The sequence below is a fragment of the Sus scrofa genome, chromosome 5, assembly GCF_054392235.1.
Source record: "Sus scrofa isolate SSC_HxYL_T2T_F1_AM1 chromosome 5, Sscrofa_HxYL_maternal_Yorkshire_Landrace_v2.0, whole genome shotgun sequence".
Lineage (NCBI taxonomy): Eukaryota > Metazoa > Chordata > Mammalia > Artiodactyla > Suidae > Sus > Sus scrofa.
In genome coordinates this window covers 86,193,249-86,215,117 of record NC_139387.1, presented here as the reverse complement: position 1 = coordinate 86,215,117, position 21,869 = coordinate 86,193,249, and the positions used below count along the sequence as shown (strand labels likewise).

The window sequence follows — 21,869 nt, the reverse complement described above, 5'->3', positions numbered from 1 at the left end:
TCTTCAGTCAATTTAGGAAGTTCCCTCACGCTGCTTCCCAGTTAATCCATTTCCCACAGATAGTCATTTTCTTGATTCCACTAATAAATTTATTACTTTTCTAGTCTTTAACTTTATATAAATGAAATTATAAAATATGTACTCTTTTCGTCTGTCTTCTGTTACACAATATCTGTGAGACTCATCTATTTGTTGTCTCCATGTTTTTAAACAGTTGCTATATAATATTCCATTGTATAGATATACCACATATATGAATTTATGTACCCATTCTCCAGGTGATAGATATTTGGGTTTATTACATTTTTTGGTTACAATGAATAAAACTGTCACAAATTCTAGTAATGTCTTTTCTGGATAATTACACTCATTTCTTTTCATTTTTATGTAGGAAAGTAATTAATATATCTTAGAGTGATATATGGTTTTGACTTAGTAGATACCACCACACGTTTCCCTAAAGTGGTTGAACCAGTTTACATTCTCACTCCTAATGTTTGTGAATTCATTTGTGCCATTTCCTCATCAGGACTTAAATATTTTAATATTTTAAATGTTTATACAACAGAAATTGAAGAAACACTGTAAATCTACTATAATAAAGATTAAAATGTTCAATTTTTTTTCGTATTTAGAGTGGTTTCAATTATATAAAGCTCAAGAACAGGCTAAACTAATAGTTCCCCCTCTTTTAGTTTAGTTTCGTGTTGTATAGGCTGAGGGAGGATGAAACCTAATACGTGAGGATGGCAGAGCAGACGGACGGAAATAACCTGAATCACTGATGATTCTGTTGAGCTATTTAACCAACCCCAGAACCGTCTATGTCCAGACCTGTTGATAGTTCATTGATAAATCTTCTTATAGTATAGGTTAATGTTTATCACATATTTGCTATTTGAAGATGAAAGCATGCTTAATAAATCTATCTTATTTTAACTTAAGTGTTTTTGATGGCAGTTTTCAGTTTTGCTGTTTTGTTCACATGTGTTTTAAGTATTCCTTGTTAGGTTTAACCCTGGGATTTTACATTGATGTTGCAACAGCAAATACATACTTTTCTGTTATGCATATTTTTATTTGTTCAATATATTTTTTGGTATGTAGAAATGACTTATTATATCAATATGTTAAGATTTTCACATCATTTAAATCCTTTGAAGTCCTATTAATTTTTTATTCTTTTTAAATCATTTACTTATATATTTCTTTCTATGCACAGCATGGTGACCCAGTTACACTTACATGTATACATTCTTTTTTCTCACATTGTGTGTTCCATCATAAGTGACTAGACAGAGTTCCTAGTACTACACAGCAAGATCCTATTGCCCTTCCATCCCGAAGGCAACATTTTGCATCTATTTACCCCAAGCTCCCAGTCCCTCCCACTCCCTCCCACTCCCTCGCCTTCCCCCTTGGCAACCACAAGTCTATTCTTCTCCTTTTCTTTTCTTTTTTTTTTGCTTTTTAGGGCCACTTGCACAGCATATAAAATTTCCCAGGTTAGGGGTCAAATCAGAGCTGCAGCTGTGACTTATGCCACAGCCACAGCAACATGGGATCCAAGCCATGTCTGCAACCTACACCACAGCTCATGGCAACACTGGATCCTTAACCATCTGGGCGGGTTCAGGGATCAAACCCACATCCTCATGGATACTAGTCCGGTTCATAACCTGCTGCGTCACAATGGGAACACCAACAATTTTTCATTTCTAATGGCATTCTTAGATTTTCCAGGTAGACAATTGTATCCTCGCCAAGATTTTTCTTTCCCCAAGCAAAGTTTAAATCTTATATCTATCCTCATCTAATTCCACTGTGAAGAAATTACATGATCCTTTTAATTAATATGGTAACTATTCTTTTCTTTTAATGACTTTAACTGTAATTCCTCCTATCTGTCATGAAGCATGGGGTGGACTATTGATTAAATATTTTTAGTGAAATATAGAAGGACTTTTGAATTTTTTATTATAAAACATTTCAGATAGAATTTTTCGTGAATTATATTCTATGCTTTTGAGAAATAAGATCATCTCTGTGTGTTAACTTTTCACCTTAATTAGTTGTCTTATTAATGTGCTTGTGTGAGAATGTTTTCACAATCTTTTACAATCAACAGAGCATAGACTGTCCAAATGGAATCCTGAAACCTATGCCTCTACTTTGCAATAAAAAGACCAGTGTTCAGGGGAACTCTGGGATCTTTTGTACATCCTGTTTGACTCTGTGTAGAGGGAAGGAGAAGGAACATAAGAGAAAATTTAATCTTTGCAGTTTTTCTGAGTAAATGTAACTTACCTAAAATATTGCAAACATTTCCCCAGTGTTCTTTTCACAGCTGTCTTTACTTCCTTGTTTTTTAGGCTGTAGATGAGGGGGTTCAGCATAGGTGTGATCACACTGTATTGTAAGGAAGAGAGCAAGTCCAGGAAGGAACCAGAGGGAGGCATCAGATAGCGAACCATACCTGAGCCAAAGTATAGGATCACTGCAATGAGGTGGGAGGAGCAGGTGGAGAAAGCCTTGCTTCTGCCTGTGGTGGAGCTGATGCTCAGGATGTTGAATATAATACGGACATAGGAGAAGAAGATTGGGAGGAAGTTTCCAAGACCAAGGAATATAGTTGAGAAGGACAAGATACTGATATTGATGGACGTATTGGAGCAAGACAGAGGGAAGAGGGAGGGCAGTTCACAGGTGTAGTGGTGTATGGTTTGAGCATCACAGAAATCCAGGTTAAGAGCCAGAAACACAATGATGACTGCATTGAGAGAGGCCAGGCCCCAGGAGCCCCACACCAGCCCCTTACAGAGCTGGCTGCTCATTACTTGACCATAGAGCAGTGGGTGGCAGATGGCAGCATAGCGGTCATAGGCCATCACTGAGAGCAGACAGGCTTCATTTCCTGCAGTAAGGAACACAAAGAAGACCTGGGCCAGACATCCCTCAACTGAGATGGTTTTTTTCTCAGACAGGAGGTCCCCCAGTAGCTTGGGCACAGTCACAGAAGAGAAGCAGAAGTCTAGGAATGATAAATTACTCAGGAAGAAATACATGGGAGTGTGGAGGTGGGAATCAGCCCTGATCACCAGCATCATTGTCAGGTTCCCCATCAGAGTCAGGAGATAAATTCCCAGGAATAACAGAAAGAGCAGAGCTTGGATATGGGGGTCGTCAGACAGCCCACTGAGGATAAACTTGGTGATGGTGCTGTGGTTCCTCAAGGCCATTTGTCTAGGATATTTTCCTGTAATAAAATAAAGCCAAATAAAGCAAGCAATAAGGTGCTGCTATGATTGTTCTTATTTTCTTCAAGGCATCACCCCTTCTTATACATTTCCTCCTGTTCTGTCTGGGAGCTGTGCTGAGACACACAACACTGTCCCTCCCTGTCCCTCAGTAAGAGGTTTTTTTCTATTTTGCCTTGGATTGCAGTCTTCACATACTGCCAGAGAATTCTGCTCCTTTTCTGTAGGGATTTAACTGGAAAAATAAACACATCTGGACCACCTATAGTTCATGCTAGTTAGTTTTCACCTGAATTTTTCCTATTGTTTAGTGATCCTTATAATCATTTTGTTTTAAGAAATATTATAGCATGTTTTTGCAGTGGTTGTTTTATTTATTTGTTTATTTATTTATTTATTAGGGCCACACGTGCAGCATATGGAGGTTCCCAGGGTGGGGTTTGAATTGGAGCTATAGCTGATGGCCTATACCACAGCCACAACAATGGGACCCAAGCTGTGTCTGTGACCTACACCCCAGCTCACAGCAAGGTCAGATGGTTAACCCACTGAACAAGGCCAGGGATCAAATCTACATCCTCATGGCATTAGCCTATTTCATTTTTTTTTTTTGTCTTTTTGCTATTTCTTTGGGCCGCTCCCGCGGCATATGGAGGTTCCCAGACTAGGGGTCGAATCGGAGCTGTGGCCACCGGCCTACGCCAGAGCCATAGCAACGCTGGATCCAAGCCACGTATGCAACCTACACCACAGCTCACGGCAACGCCGGATCGTTAACCCACTGAGCAAGCGCAGGGACCAAACCCACAACCTCATGGTTACTAGTTGGATTTGTTAACCACTGCGCCACGACAGGAACTCCAGAATTTTTTTTTTTTTGTGCGTGCACAGAGTATCTCGATCACTATCTCACTTTTTTCTCACAGTGATTTTTAAAATTATAGTTGATTTACAATGTTATTCCAATTTCTGCTGTACAGCAAAGTGACTGATACATATATATATATGTATATACATATTTAAAATATTATTTTTCATCATGGTTTATCTCAGGAGATTGGATATAGTTCCTTGTGCTATACCATAGGATCACATTACTTATTCATTCTAAATGTAATAGTTGCATCTATCAACCACAGACTACCAGTCTGTCCCACTCTTCTGCCTTTGCCCTTGGCAACCACAAGTCCGTTCTCTATGTCTTTCTCACAGTGATTTTCACAGTTGTGATTTTGGTGTGCTTGTGAGGGGAGGTGAGCTCAGGGTCTTCCTACTCTACCATCTTGGCTGCTCCTTTCTCACAGTGACGTTTTTGATTTACTTATGGCAGGCAATCATATCCACTTTATTTTGGAGAAATCTGGTAGTCAGGGAGATTTTGTAATGGCATGCTGACAACAGATAGAAAAATCAAGATGTGAATTCCACTGCTCTTTCTAAATCTAGTGGATAGGCTGTTCTGATAGAGTTCTTTATCTGTCTTTAACGTATCTTTTAACCAAATTTGTTACTTTTGATACCAGAAAGTTCTCTTTGTTTCTGTATCTGTGCTCCTGTTATTCTCCATACAAATGTTCTCCACTTTAATCTATGGATCTAAACTGTTATGAACCTTCCAATGGACTTTAAATTCTGCATTTTTCTTATAGTCTGTCCTGACCACTCCCTCTTGTAAACTTATAACCTTCTGTTTAATCCACTGGGCTCCTTGTTCTCAGTTGCCTTATGTCACAGTCTGAATTCGTATTTTTTCTCGTTAATATTAAAGACATATCTCAGATTTCCCCTCCAGACTGTGAGGTCATGGAGAACATGGACTGCATCTTACTAATAACAACCACAGATTATTATTTCTGGCTGTATCTGATACATATTCTGTGTTAACTTCCTATTATATCTCTCACATTATTTGAAAACCTCCATATGGCATCTCGTGAATGCTTCATATATGACCTCTTGAGCATTCCAGGCACAATCCCATCCTTTCACACTAAAATGTCCCCAATGCCACCAATCTCCCAATAGCACTAATGCCTGGCAGAAGTATTGCTAATTTTGTCTATCAAAGTTGCCATGCTACCCACACGAAGTCTGCTTTTATCTGCATGGACCATGTCACTTCACATCACTGCAGCATCCTTTCATGATCTCTCATTTTTATAGAAGCAATAGGCACTTCTGCCATTGCTGCAAGAAGGTTCTTGCATTTGCATTGTGGATGGTTTATTATTTTATTGACCCATGAGATAAGAATAGAGAATTTGTATGGTTTTCTCTTAGCCGCTTCTTAAACTCACTGTGCTAAGTCTAAGGGTGCATCCAAGAAGACCAGAATGTGGTAGTTTATGTGGATGATAATGCTCACCTGAATCTAATTAAGTTTTTAAACCTGAATTTATAGGGATATGTAGTAAAGCAATGTTCTATATGAAGTTTCCTTAGGGGCCTCTGGTTTTAAAAAATAACTTTGCAGGGTTCTGCTTTTGTTTAGCAGTTCACAATATAACCCTGGGTATCTTGCTGAACTAAAAAAATTTGAATTACTTTTTTCACAGAACACCCTGCCAACAGTCTATGACCCCATGTTAACTCATCAAGAGATGCTTATGATCCTGTTAATAAACCCATCAACCAAAGCTTAGGCCCATCCTGGAACCGAGTGTAGGTTACCTGCATGCCGGACAGGAGGGCAGTGCTTACCTTTGTCTGCCTGTGGATATTGGCTTAGTTCTAGTGACAGTGAGGGATAAATAGCCAGAGAAATTATGTTTGAAGATCCTGCATGGATAAATTTGTAAACACTGTTGAAAGAAAATATTTTATTAGAATATACACAAGCAAAGTAAAGTAACAAATTGGACTAATACTTTACTTAGATATTTTCCTATATATCTCAGTAAATTTAGATATTTTTAAGCTATCCTCCAAACTGCTTCCATTCTCCACTTTCATTCATAAGGAGACCTGGCCACAGTGTCTATGACAGGCTCAGGGGCTCACATTAAGAGAGACTATTTCTGGAATCACTTATATTTCCTAAGTGTCATATTTCCAAAGAATCATTTTCCTTCTCATCCTATATCCACATGTAATGTACATGAAGACATCAAGTACTGTATCATGTGATTTGAAGGGTACTACAGAGAAATACTTGCTAAATAACACCTTCAGCTGATAAGGTAGATTTTTTAAAATAACTCATTCTAGGTTAGCTTATCCTGAAATAAACTAATCTTTAACTACTACTTGGACCAAGACATTGGCTTCATTTCATCCTGCCACAGAGAGAAACTGATGTGAAACCTAACACATGGGTGAGAACAGGAAAGACTAAAGTGAATGAATTGGTGGTTGATTTCAGAAAAGGGTAGAAGATATGAGAGGAGAATTCCCTAAGTGTCCTGGAAGAGTCTTGCGCACAATTTAAAGACATTTTTGGGATGAAGAAACAAGTGAAGGGTGTGTGTGGTAGGTCAGCCTCCAAGGTGGCTTGAGGGATCCCAGGGCAACATTCAGGCCCTAGATTTGTAGGTGAGGATCTGAAATGAAGAGAAAAATATTAGTGCATCGAAGGAGAGAATCAAAGTTTGAGACAATCGACTGAATTATTCTCAGAGCTGTTCTCTCCTTGGGAATAGTACTCCCTTGCACTATTTACCTATTCAGTGGTGACCAGATCTGAGACCCTGCTGTGTAGCACTGGGAACTATGTCTAGTCACTTATGATGGAGCATGATAATGTTAGAAAATAGATTGCATACATGTATGTGTAACTGGGTCACTATGCTGTACACTAGGAAAAAAAATGAGGAAACAGAAATCCTCACTGCAGTTTATCAAACTGGAGTTTGGAAAAAGCAGGGAAATAGGTAGCTTCAATGGCACAGAATCTGTATCTGATATTCTTATTTCTTTCCCGGTGTCAGCTCTCTATAGTGTTTTGTGATTATGAAGTATGAGAAGATTTATGCCAGGCTGTGTGTTCCTGTACCCGGTGTTATGTAGGGGGAGGGGAAGTCGATATTCTGTTCCTCTGCACAGGTTTGATGGACTAATGCAACATTTGGAGAAATAAGAGATTTCTAAACCCTTCCAGGACAGGAGATCATATGCCATGGTGGATTCATTTTCATCTCCAGTCAGGGAAGAGGGATGTCTGAATAGGATCTTTGGCTATAAAACAAATGGAATAGGTCATGAAGTGTGAAGAGGTGGAAATGTGTGAGGGAACAGATAGGAAATTTAAAACTTACAAACAGATATTCCTGGAAAAAACAAAGGAATCATCAGAGAATCAGGGAAGAATTACCATATTTCTGTTTTTCTGGAGAGGGCTTTTCTGAGTTTTTCATCTTTCCCTTCATGGTTGACACATCGTAGGTAACGTCTCAAAACTGACCACGTCATAGAAGTTTGGTATTTGGCATATCAGATAGCTTTTTTCTTTGCTGTCAGTGAATGCTGGACATTAGACTAGTTCATGCTCTAGAAGCAGTACAAAGATCACGTAAGCAGGATTAGTCTCCTGAATAACTTGGAGTGGTGTCATTCTGCGAAGTCTCTATGAGGAAAGACAAAGACAGTTTCTTTAAAGATGTTCAAATTCGAATAACAGGCATATATTTCATTAAATATTCTCACATGATCTCAGGTGCAGCAATGTGCCTTCTCGTCATTTCCTCTGTGATTCTGATACTCTTTTGAGAACATCACTTAAAGAAAGCACTGTCTAACAGAACCAATCAGAAGGCCATCTTGCTTAGGCAGCCATGGGCTGCGGTGGGCACCCACGGGATGCTGGGCCCCCGCCCTGTGTTCCGTGGAGTCCCAGCCTGATGTCCCACTCTGGACTCAGTAACCACACAGTTTCCAGTTAACTGGAAAGTTAAACTTAGTAGGAAGCACAGGGGATTCTCTCCAGGGCAGTACTTGAAGTTTCTGAATTAAGGTAATTATTTAAAGCCTAAAAGAGTATTTTATTAGACTCATGAGGGCTGAAAAAGCAGAGTATAGAATGGAACTTTTAAACAAATTTTAATCTGCTGGAAAAGGAACATTTTCCTAATGGCCACACATGGCTGAATATGTGCAGCTGAGCTGTGACACATTACTACGTTCTGGGTTTTATTTTTTTTATTTTTTACTTTTTTTTTGTCTTTTTGTCTTTTGTTGTTGTTGTTGTTGCTATTTCTTGGGCTGCTCCCGCGGCATATGGAGATTCCCAGGCTAGGGGTCGAATCAGAGCTGTAGCCACCGGCCTACACCAGAGCCACAGCAACGCGGGATCCGAGCTATGGTGTAGGCTGGCGGCTGCAGCTCTGATTTGACCCCTAACCTGGGAACTTGCATATGCTGCGGGAGTGGCCCTAGAAAAAGGCAAAAAGACAAAAAATTCTGTTTAATACGGTTTATTTCAAAATTTATTTTTTAAATAGATTTACTGAAATATAAGACAAAATTATATAAATTTAAGGTATATGTCTTGAGTATTTTTAGGTCCTTATTTAATCCTTCCTCCACCCCCAGATCTATTAAGGTATAATTGGCAAATAAAAATTTCATACATTTAAGTCATACAAAGTGAAAATTACTGGATCTTGAGTTTATAGAATTCAATATTCAAGGTATATAATGAATTATATAGATATTGTTAAATTTGTAATTCAAGCATATAATGAATTTTCTTGCATATGGCTATCCAGTTTTCTCAACATCCTTTATTGAAGAGACTATCCTTTCTTTATTATTTGTTCTTTGCTCCTTTGTCATAGATTAATTGACCACATGTGTGTGGGCTTATTTCTGGGGTCTCAGTTCTGTTCCATTGATCTATATGCTTTCCTGCCAATACCATGCTGTTTTGATTACTAGAGCTTATAATATTGCTTAAAATCAGGGAGTGTGAAACCACCAGCTTTCTTCTTCTTTTTCCCTTAGGATTGCTTTGGCTATTGGGAACCTTTTGGCATTCTATATCAATTTTAGATTTTTTTGTTCTATTTCCATGAAAAATGTCCTTGGGTTTTTGATAGAGATTGCAGTGAATCTGTAGGTTGTGCTAGGCAATATAGACATCCACTAGTACAGCATATCTCTATTTCTTTGTGTCTGCTTCAGTTTCTTTCTACACTTTCTCATAGTTTTCAGGTACAGGTCCTTGACCTCCTTGGTTAAATTTATTCCTAGGTATTTTATACTTTTTTGTTTTAGACAATAAAGTGTTTAAAAACCTATTCTCATGTAGAGTTGAAATTTTGTAATTTTCCTATTTATCATCTTACTCATTGTTCGTGTACTTTTGCCTTTTTGTTTCTGGTAGAATACCTCTGGTCAACATTTTTTAGTAAGGCAGGTCTAGTGTCGATGAACTCCTTCAGCTTTTGTTTGTTGGGAATGGATTTATTTCTCCTTCATATCTGACTTATACCTGAATAGAATATTCTTGGCTGACAGTTTTTATCTTTCAGTATGTTGAGAATGTCATTTCACTCCTCCCTGTCCTATACAGTTTCTGCTGGGAAATCTGCTATAGCCTATTGAGGATTCCTTTGCAGGTTACATCCTTTTTACACCAGCTGCCTTTAAAGTTCTTTCTTTGTCACTGATTTTTTAAATTGAGGTATAGTTGATTTACAATATTATATTATTTTAAGGTATATAACATAGTGATTTGGTATTTTTATAGATTATACTCCATTTAAAGTTATTATAAAATATTCGCTGTATTCCCTGTGCTGTACAATACATTGTTTCTTATTTGTTTTGTGCCTCTTAATTCCCTTCTCTGTCTTAACCTTCCTCCAGCCTCTCTCCCCAGTGGTAACGACTAGTTTATTCTCCATATCTGTGTATCCATTTCTATTTCATTATATTCATTTGTTTATTTTTTTAGATTCTACATATGATGGAGCATGATAATATGAGAAAAAAGAATGTACACATGTATGTGTAACTGGGTCACCATGCTGTACAGTAGAAAATTGACAGAACACTAAACCAACTATAATGAAAAAAATCACTATAAAAATAGCTTCTACATGTAAATGAAAACATACAGTATTTGTCTTTTTCAGTCTGACTTACTTCACTCTGCACAATGTCCTCAAGGTCCATCCATTTTGTTGCAAAATTCATTCTTTTTTATGGCTGAGTAATATTCCATTGTTATGTATGCCACATCTTCTTTCTTTTTGGCAGTGCTTGTGATTTGTGGAAGCTCTCAGGCCAAAGATCAAACCTGAGCCACAGTAGTGACAACTCCAAGTCCTTAACCACTAGGCCACCAGGGAATTTCAGCTATACCATATCTTCTTTACCCATTCATGTGTAGGACCCTTAGGTTGCCTCTGTATCTCAGTTATTATAATTAATGCTTCAATAAACATTGGGGTGTATATATCTTTTTGAATTAGTGTTTTTTTTGTTTTCTTTGGGTATATACCCAAAAATAGAACTGCTGGATCATAGGGTAGTTCTATTTTTAGTTTTTTCAGAAACTTTTATATTGTTTTCCATAGTGGCTATCCTAATTTATATTCTTACTAACAGTGTATAACAGTATACCTTTTCTCCACATCCTTGCTAACATTTATTATTTGTTGTCTTATCAACTGAAGCCATTCTGAAAAGTGTGAGGTGATATCTTATTGTGGTTTTGATTTGCATTTCCCTGATGATTAAGCTAATGAGTATCTTTTCATGTGCCTGTTGGCCATGTATATATCTTAGGAAAAAATGTCGATTCACGTCTTCTCCTCATTTTAAAATTGGGTTATTTCTTATTGTGATATTGAGTTGTATGAGTTCTTCATACGTTTTGGATGTTAAGCATTTATCAGACATCTCAATTGCAAATACCTTTTCCTATTCAGTAGGTTGTCTTTTCATTTTGTTGATGGTTTCTTTTGTGTGCAAAACCTTTTAGGTTTAATTAGGTCCCATTTATATATTTTTTTTCTTAAAATTTTTTTTATTGTTATTTCCCCAATACATTTTTTTCTAGTGTACTACATGGTGACCCAGTTACACATACATGTGTACATTCTTTTTTCTCACATTATCATGCTCCATCATAAGTGACTAGACATAGTTCCCAGTGCTACACAGCAGGATCTCATTGCTAATGGGGAGGGGGAAGGAGTGGGATAGATTGGGAGCTCAGGGTTAATAGATGCAAACTATTGTTTTTGGAATATATATTTTTTCTTTTGTTTCCCTTGCCTGGGAAGACAAGACAGATTAAAAAAAATAGTGCTAAGCCTTAGGTCAGTTAGTGTACTGCCTGTTTTCTTCTAGGAGTTTTTTGGTTTCTGATTTTATGCTTAGGTCTTTAATCCATTTTGAGTTTATTTTTTATGTGGTGAGGAAATGTTCTAATTTCATTTTTTTTTGCATATAGCTGTCTAGTTTTCCCGACACCACTTATTGTTGAGGCTGTCATTCCCCCCATCATGTATTTTTGCCTCCTTTGTTTTGGATTAATTGACTGTATGTATGTGGGTTTATTGCTGGGCTTTCTATTGTGTTTCATTGGTTTATGTGTCTGGTTTTGTGCAAGTACCATACTGTTTTGATTAGTGTAGCTTTGTAGTATGATGTAAAGTCTCAGAGTGCAATACTTTTTTCTTCTTCTTAAGATTGCTTTGGCTCTTTGTGGTCTTTTGTGATTTCTTACAAATTTTAAGATTGTTTATACTAGGTAGGTGAAAAAATGTCATAAGTATTTTGATAGGAATTGCATTATATCTGTTTTTGTATGTTTTTATCTTGTTCTTTTGTCTGAAACACATTTTTTTCATCTCATACTGTCTAACTCTCTATGTTTGTGGTCTCTTTGACAGAAATTATGTAGATTTGACGGCTGGTGCCCAGTCCTGGAGTTCTTGGGGGTGGTAGTGGCTCATGTGTACCCAAAACACATGATGGGAGCAGTGGTATCATGCTTCCTCTCCTGGAGCAAGGTAGCTACTACGGATGGGGTCCATGAGGCAGTTGGCAGTGGTTCATGGTTCATGGACTGCTCCTGGGGCAGGGGTGGGTGGCAGTGGCTTCTGCAACCCCTCTTGTTACCAGGAAGCTCTTGGGACTGCTTCCTATCACTGGCAATATCAGCAGCTGCCTCTGTGACCCCTTCCTTTGACAGGTGGCTTGAGGGACCTATCTCTGCAGCTGCAAGGGAAGGTAACATCTTTGAATTCAACTAATTCTCATCTGAGTCAGAGTACCCATTTGTAGGCCACTAGCTCTCTCACTGTATCATGTTTACTATCATCATTCTGAATGCTTTTTCAGGTAGATTTCCTGTTTTCTTTAAGTTGTTTTTGTGTGTTTTTACCTTATTCCTTTGTCTGAAACATAATATCATCCTAGTAGACACAAATGTCCTTCTCTGCCACTCTAGGACCAAGAGAAACTCAAGAGATTGTCTCCTACCTCCTTATATCTACTCAAGCCACACTGCTTCTTCAGGTCCCTGGTGGTTGCACTATGTTTTGTGTGGACTTTTCAATGGGCTTATCAAGTTCCTGAGCCTCACATAGGAAACAAGATGCATTTTTTTTTTTTTACTCTCATACCTAAAAACTTAAATAGAGGGTCATTCTTTAGTATCCATATATATACATCAAATGTGGCCCAAGGATTGGATGGTAATATGTCAAAATCCTCCATGCTCACAATCCTCTTGAGTATTTTTCCAGTTCTCTCCCCAGTTTGATTCCGGTCTAGTTGCATATTCCTCCAAATATTTGCATTCCTTTTAAAAGTAGAATCCAAGGCTTTTGGAATGTTTGTTCTCTGATTCCACAGTGAATGGGAAAACTTTGGGTAACAAGTAAATAAAGCATAGAGTGGAAAGAAATCTCATAGTTCTGTTAGTATTTTGTTTTTATATTATGCTATATTTATTCTTAAAACCTTGCCTTTTCTATAGATGAGTATTCTTAAGTTGTTGTGGGAAACATTTATCTCTTCATACTGTTCTTCATATCCAAAGTGATTAGACCTAACTCATGGGAGCCTGGAATCTGAGGTCAGTTTTGGTTGCTAGTTTTGGAAAACAAATCCTGTCAAAAACAACTAATCTTAGAATGGTGGGAGAGAGAATAGATTTGAACGTGTGTCTTCATGTTGCGCACCTTCCTTTGCCCAAGTCTACCTATCCTTTCTCCTCTCACATATTCTAGGGACCAGACTGAGTAGGGCCAGAGGCCAGGTGAAGGCTCAGCAATGGTTGGAGGAAGAGAAATTTCACCATTTATAGCCATGCTATCTTAGCCTTTCTGCTGTTCCTCTTCCTTTTGGGGGCTGATTGATATTTTCTGGGTGGAAGGAAAAGATATCAAGTTTAGTAAAATAGAAATATTGATTATTTCATCACTCCAGGTCTGGTTATAATCCAGTACATTAGAGTTAAGGTAAAAAATCCTGATGGTCCACTGGAAAAAAGCCTAAGTTCCACTGAATCTTTTCCCATAACCACTGGTATTATATACAGGGTGATATCATGGATCAGATATAGGACAGTGGTCCCCTACACCATTTCACTTCCTTCCTTCCTACACTCATCACTTCCTCTGAACACTTGAAATCTTTCTTAAAATGAGACTCAATTTTTTTTTTTTTTTGTCGGATAACCCCTGTGGATCTCACATTTAGAAAAAGTCATCTAAAAACAGTGAGGGTGACCATAGGTGGCCTGAAGACTTTATCCTTCCATCTCTCATAAATTTCATTCTTTAATAGAAAATTTGTTGTTTTCTTAATGTCTCATGAAATTCTGCACAGATTCTCTCAACCAGTTTGTCACTTCAAATGCCCTCTACATATAAATTTCAGATTCTCCTCTATCAGAGAAAATTTTGGGGAGGCCAGAAAGAGGAAGAGTTCTAACATCTATGAGGTCTCATAATCATGCTAGCTGGGGGCTGAAGTTAGTTTTTTATTTTTCCAGTGGTGGACCAGGGAATAAAATTTTAACTTGTTTTAAAGGTCTTGCAGTAAATACAAAAGAGCAACCAAAGATGATTTTAAGTTAAGAGGCAGTAGTCTACAATTTGTGGCAAAAATGTAAGAATTTATTGTCTAAGTGATTGGAAGAGGTACCAACATTATTATGAGCCTCTTAATTTGTTAGCATCTGCACTAGCTTGTGAGAAATGTCTACTTTCTCGTTGACCCTAGAAATGGTGTTTTAAGCCATTTACGTATTCAGTTCTAGGTTCCCTTTTGGTCTCAGAGAAGGAAAAGATTAAGTTTTAATGCCCTGAAAAATACCTCTTTTAATAAGCGTCACCTTGGTCTCTCAAGTACATTGAGAAAGAAGAACACAGTTCAGATTCTGCAAAATGCAGAGGCAAGGTTCACAGGCAGTGAGAGCAGGAGTCAGGAAACCAGGGAATAAGCACTGAGTCAATAGGACCTGTCTCCAAAATATATGGTGGATGTAGTCTACCAAGCCAAATTTGTATCTAAGTCCTCCATCACTTTATTCAGTAGCTATAAAGCCTAAAAATTTGTCTTTTTGCCATATTTTTGCCACATATATAAATGCCTTCTTTACTATTGGGAAACCTGTGCCTTCTTTACCATTTCGAAACCTGTGCCTTCTTTACCATTTCGCTATGCTTATCCACTTTATTAATTATATTATTTGTTTAATGTTCAGTATTGGGCTGAATGATATCTGGAATTTTCATACATTTATCACTCTCCCATTTCATTTTATATTACAGCAGATGCTGATAGTACCAGACTAACAAATGTTCTTACCTTTAACCTTTGGAATGAGATACAGGTAGAAGGGAATGCATTGGCATATGCAGTATCTTTAGCAATTGAAAGAGACAGGCACAATAACAGTGATAGGAAGTGTGCCTTTGGTTTGTTGTGAAATGTAATTGGTGTGCTAAAGAAATAAAATGACAGCATTAGGTTAACCAAATACCAACATAGGGTATGGTATGAAACCCAAAAGACTTTTATGAGAGTTTTTTTTTTTAAAGACACCTTGTCTCCTATAACCAGAGAGTAGACTGGTGAAAATAGGCCCAGGACCTGACTATTAGAGCAGCTGAATTCAAAAGAGGGCTTAATTCACAGCTCAGCAAATATCCTATGCCATATTCAAGGCTTCAACAGAAAAAGAATAGGGCCATGAGACTTAGGATGGGGACATCTGGATGGATATGCTTCAGCTTTCTGAATCCTCTGAATCATTGGAGCCTATAAAGTTGGCTCACAACTCTTGCAAGATTATAGTGGTTTTTCTGTTGCTTGAAGATCATGCAGAAATCTCACCTGAGGCAGATGTCTGGTAAGGTGTTATTTATCCTCTTTTACTTCCCCTACTGGCTTCTAGACCAGTGGCTGGGGTCAAGTCTCAGCATGGTTGGACTTGGGAAGTACAGCCTTACATTGGGAGGAAAGGGATTATTTACCAAACCAGTTTTAGGACACGGACAATGTGTATGCATGAGAACTGAGAAAACATGCCTGAGAATGGATCTTTTAGTTTAGTTTTCCTGTTTATTAAAGTATAAAGTACACAAGTAAAGTGAGTGAAGTGCACTCATCTTAAAGATGGCACTTGAAGTTCTCTTGTGGTGCAGTGAGTTAAGGATATGGTGTTGTCACTGCAGTGGCTTGGGTTGCTGCTGCAGTGTGGGTTCTGTCCCTGGCCTGGGAACTTTTTCATGCCATGAGTGTAACCAAAAAAATTTAAAGGTAGTCCTTGATGAGTTTTTACATGTATACGTATATATGTAACCAGTACACAGATCAGGATACAGAAATTTTCATTAGCTTAGAAAGTTCCCTCAGGCCTCTTTTTAGTAAATCCATTCCCCATAGGCAAGCAGTGTCCCAACATAACTTGTTAATTATTTTCTTTGTTTTAAACTTTATATAAGTGAAATCATATTATATGTGTCTGGTTTCTATTATCCATGTGTTGTCAAAAGCCTGCTTTTTACAGCTGTAAAGTATTATATGAATTGTATGAATATACTAGGCTTTATTGATCCATTCTCCAATTGATGAACATTTTAGTTATTTGCAATTTTTTTGGCAACAATGAGTAGAGCTGTCATAATCACTCTAGTAATGTCTTTCCTGGATATATATATTCATAGTCCTTGGTATATATCTAGGAATGTAATTCTTGGGCCTTAGAGTAGTTGTGTGGGGTTTTTTTCTTTTTTTCTTTTTAGGGATGCACCTGCAGCATATGGAAGTTTCCAGGCTAGGGATTGAATCCAAGCTGCATCTGCAGGCCTACACCACAGCCACAGCAATGCTGGATCCTTAACTCACTGAGCAAGGCCAGGGATTGAACCTGAATCCTCACAGAGACTATGTCAGGTTCCCACTGAGCCACAGTGGGAACTTCGACTATTGACTTTTTTGGTAACAAAGTATTTTCTTACACAGAAGTTTTACTTAAGCCACAGCAATCAGATAAACAAAAGAAATTAAAGGTATCCAAACTGGAATAGAAGAGGTAAAATTGTTACTATATGCAGATGACATGATACTGCATATAGAAAACCCTAAGGACTCCACACAAAAACTACTCAAACTGATCAAAATTCAGCAAAGTAGCAAGGTACAAGATTAACATCCAGTAATTTGTTGCATTTATGTATACTGGCAATGAAATATTAGAAAAGGACTATAAAAATACCTTTTAAAATTGCACCCCCTAAATTAAATACCTAGAACTAAAGCTGACCAATGAGGTGAAAGACTTATACTCTGAGAACTATAAAACATTAATCAGGGAAATTAAAGAGGATTCAAAGAAATCCCATGCTCCTAGATTGGAAGAATTAATATTTTTAAGATCTCCATACTACCCAAAGCAATCTACACACTTAATGTGATCTCTATCAAATTACCTGTGACAGTTTCACAAACCTAGGGCAAATGATCCAAAAATTTATATGGAACCTTAAAAGACCCAATAGCGCCAAAGAAATACTGAGGAAAAAAAAAGCGAGCAGGAGGCATAACTCTCCCAGACCTTAGACAATATTACAAAGCTACAGTAATCAAGACAGTATGGCACTGGTACCAAAACAGAAATACAGACTAATGGAACAGAATAGAAAACCCATAAATAAAGCCAGACACCTATGGTCAATTAATCTTCAACAAAGGAGGCAAGAACATAAAATGGGAACAAGACAGTCTTTTCAGCAAGTATTGCTGGGAAACCTGGACAGCTGCATGTAAATCAATGAAACTGGAACACACCCTACACCATGCACAAAAATAAACTCACAATGGCTTAAAGACTTAAACATAAGACAAGACACCATGAAAGTCCTAGAAGAGAACATAGGCAAAACATTCTCTAACACAAAGCATACAAATGTTTTCTTAGGTCGGTCTCCCAAAGCAATAGAAATATATAAAACAATAAAATAAAAACAAAAAATAAACAAACAGGACCTGATCAAACTGGCAAGCTTTTGCACAGCAAAGAAAACCATAAAAAAAGACGAACCTGCAGAATGGGAGAAAATAATTGCAAACGATGCCACCAGCAAGGGCTTAATCTCTAAAATAAAAAAAACAACTCATACAATTCGACAGCAAAAAAACAAACAACCCTACAGAAAAATGCACAAAAAACCTAAATAGACATTTGTCCAAGGAAGACATACAGATAGTCAGCAGGCACATGAAAAAATGCTCTACATCACTAATCATTAGAGAAATGCAAACCAAAACCACAATGAGGTACCACCTCACACTGGTCAGAATGGCTGTTATTAATAAGTCTCCAAATAACAAATGCTGGAGAGTGTGTGGAGAAAAAGGAACCCTCCTGCATTGTTGATAGGAATGTAAATTGGTACAACTACTATGGAAAACACTATGGAGTTACCTCAGAAAACTAAGTATAGAACTACCATATGACACAGAAATCCCACTTCTAGGTATATATCCGGACAAAGCTTTCATTCAAAAAGATACATGTACCCCTACGTTCATAGCAGCACTATTCATGATAGCCAAAACACAGAAACAACCTAAATGTCCATTGACAGATGAATGGCTTAAGAAGATTGATGTGATGTGATGTGATGTGATGTGATGTGATGTGATGTGATGTGATGTGATGTGGTGTGTGTGTGTGTGTGTGTGTGTGTGTGTGTGTGTGTGTGTAGTGGAATAGTATGCAGCCATAAACAAGGACAAAATAATGCCATTTGCAGCAACATGGATGCAATTAGAGATTCTCATACTAAGTGAAATAGGTCAGAAAGAGAAAGACAAATATCATATGATGTCACATATCTGGGATCTAAAATATGGCAAAAATAAACCTATGTGCAGAATAGAAATAGATTCACAGACATGGAGAGCAGACTTGTGGTCACCAAGGGAGAGGGGCAGGGAGTGGATGGACTGGGAGTTTGGGGTTGGTAGATGAAAACCATTGCATTTAGAATGGATAAGCAATGAGGTCCTGTTGTATAGCACAGAGAACTATATCCAATAATTTGTTATGGAATGTGATAGAAGATAATATGAGAAAAAGAATGTGTCTCTATATATGTATATAGATATAGGTAGATGACTGGGCCACTTTGCTGTACAGCAGAAATTGACAGAACATTGTAAATAAAATATAATAAAAATTAAAAGTTTTACTTAAAAATTACAAGTAGTTGATATTTGAAAAGTTTAACCTCTGTTTAATAAATACTTCCCTTGTTTTTAGTTCTTTTTGCAGCTCCTCATAGTCAAATGCTAAATCTCCTGAAATGATCATTATATGTTTTCACCTCATTTTTATTATGTCATCTTATCAATCTTCTTCGTAGAAGGTTGTTTTCATATTCCCTTCTGATCAACAGCATATATCTTCCAAATAGTGAGCCAAAATCAAGAGCCAAGAGCCACTTCCTTAGAATAACAGGATTGGGTATTCAGGTAAGCTCTGGAATCTTTCTTTGGAATTATCTGAAACTGGCGGGGAGGAGATGGAGACAAAAGAGGGAATGCAAAGGAAGTCAATCTTTGTGATTTTGCCTAGTTTGTTCACAACCTAAAATATTATAGATATTTCCCCAATGTCCTTTTCACAGCTGCCTTCACTTCCTTGTTTTTTAAGCTGTATATGAGGGGATTCAACATGGGTGTGACTGCACTGTACTGTACGGAGAGGATCAAATCCAAAGAGGAGCCAGAGGGAGGCATGAGATAACAAAGAAAACCTGAGCCAAAGAACAGAATCACTGCAATGAGGTGGGAGGAGCAAGTAGAGAATGCTTTCTTTCTGCCTGTGCTGGAGCTGATGTTCAGGATGGTGGAGATAATACGGGCATAGGAGAAGAAGATTGGGAGGAAAGTTCCAAGCCCATGCAGTAAGCTGGAGCAGAGAAGGACAATGGTAGTGATGGAGATATCAGAGCAAGACAGGGGGAAAAGAGCAGGCAGTTCACAGGTGTAGTGGCGTATAGTTTGGGCATCACAGAAATCTAAGTTAATAGCCAAGAGCACAATGACAGATGCATTGAGAGAGGCCAGGCCCCATGAGATCAACACCAGCCTCATACAGAGCTGGTTGCTCATAACCTGGCCATAGAGCAGTGGGTGGCAGATGGCAGCATAGCGGTCATAGGCCATCACTGAGAGCAAACAGGCTTCAGTTCCTGAAGAGAAAAACACAAAGAAGACCTGAGCCAGACATCCCTCAACAGAGATTGTTTTCTTCTCAGACAAGAGGTCTTTCAGCAGCTTGGGCAGGGTGACGCAAGAGAAGCAGAGGTCCACAAATGATAGATTACTCAAGAAGAAATACATGGGTGTGTGGAGGTGGGAATCAGCCCTGATCACCAGCAGCATTGTCAGGTTCCCCATCATGGTCAGGAGGTAAATCACCAGGAAGAGCACAAAGAGCAGAGCCTCGATGTGGGGGTCGTCAGACAGCCCAATGAGAATAAACTCGGTGATGGAGCTGTGGTTCCTCAAGCCCATTGTGGGGGGTGTTTCCTTGGAATAAAATAGAAAACAGGGTGATACTGCCTATGATTGTTCCCATTCTTTAGGGCATCATCTTGTCTTAAACATCCCTCTCTGTTTTGCCTATGTTGCACTTAGTTATGTCAAAGCTGACCTTACTGTATCTCAGTAATAGTTGTTATCCTTTCCTGTTAGTCATCCATTTAGGTCACCATCTTCACATACTTTAGGTGAATTCTATTTGTGTTCTAAAGAGATTTACCGGGTAAATAATATCTCTGGCTCACTTACACATTAATGTTATTCAGTTTTCACTGCATGCTCTAAATTTTAGTTCTTAAAATCATGTTTTAAAACTCACTATGTAACATATCTGCAGTGATTGTTCTAAACATTTTATCCTCTCTCCATTTTTATTATTCAGAATAACCCAAGGCTTCTTACTTTCTCAACAGCACATTAGATTTTAATAAGTTTATTTTTTAATACGGAGTACTTCCTAACTTCCTATTACTTTTTGTTCTTAAAGAAATTGTATGAAGTATTCCAGACTTATCTTCATTTTTACCTTGAGAAATATGAAAAATAGAGACTTACTGACAACTAGTATAAGAATCAGGAAATAACTTCCATAATTTCCCCCTAATTCTCATCCCAATGTTCAGGCCTGGTCCACAGGCATAGAATTCACTTTTCCTATCTTGACATTCAGAATATTTCTCCCTCTACCCTTAACCTATATTTTATTCTTTTTGGCCCCTTTTGATACTATAAAGCTCTTTTTATTTCTGTGTCTTTGATTACATTGTTCTCCTTTTGGATGTTTTACTTTATTCCATTGGACTCTCATGTACCTTCCAGCCTTACCTTAGATCCTGCTATTTCTTTGTCAAGTATAGTTCAAAATCTGATCCTATTGATGAGTTTAATCAGCACAAGCTCAAGTTCATCTTAAACTTGTGTCTGGCTTACCTGTGTGCCTAGACAAACAGGGCAGTGTTCACCTTTGTGTGGCTTCAGCTACCGGTGGTGATGCACAAACAGCTGGAGAATTTATTTTCGAAGAACCTGCTTGGATAAAATTGCAAATATTGTTAAAACAAAAATGTTACTTGGAATCTACTCAAACAAGGTGAAATGATACATTTGTTCTATTCTTTTTAGGGATTTGAATATTTCAAGTATTTGTACACAGGGATATCCTGAAAATTGCTCCTACTTTAGCTAACAAGATGGACCTTGACACAGTATCTTGAGGAGTTTAGGGTCTCAGCTAAGAGTAGTATAGCATTTCTGAAGAATATTTTTTTCTCATATGCTAACACCCATATTTTGTGCGGATGAAGGCAGCAGTTATTTGTATCATGTTATCTTGAGGGTATCACACAAAAGGAGCTCATCCTTTCTTATTCTAAATGGCATCTCATACCAAATCCAGGGACTTCTTTAATGACCAAGGATAAAGTCTTCCATTCAATTCTATATTATATTCTGAGCATGAAAATGAATTAATTTTAAGCAGGAAAATACATTTCATCTTTCTTTTTTTTGTCTTTTTCTGTCTTTTGAGGGCTGCACCCATGGCATATGGAGGTTCCCAGGCTAGGGGCGAATCAGAGCTATAGCTTCCGGCCTACA

The 21,869-nt window shown here is 37.8% G+C and overlaps 2 protein-coding genes across 2 annotated transcripts; both read right to left on the bottom strand.

Annotated features, from left to right (window-relative positions):
- Nucleotides 1-2,303: 2,303 nt before the first annotated feature.
- Nucleotides 2,304-3,239, bottom strand: LOC100622380 (olfactory receptor 8S1-like). The gene has a single exon (XM_003355647.2). The coding sequence runs from the start codon at nucleotides 3,237-3,239 to the stop codon at nucleotides 2,304-2,306; it is 936 nt and encodes a 311-aa protein (XP_003355695.2).
- A 16,083-nt stretch (nucleotides 3,240-19,322) lies between these two features.
- On the bottom strand, nucleotides 19,323-20,246 carry LOC100737069 (olfactory receptor 8S1-like). Its single transcript, XM_013997989.2, has one exon. The coding sequence runs from the start codon at nucleotides 20,244-20,246 to the stop codon at nucleotides 19,323-19,325; it is 924 nt and encodes a 307-aa protein (XP_013853443.2).
- Between the last annotated feature and the right edge of the window lie 1,623 nt (nucleotides 20,247-21,869).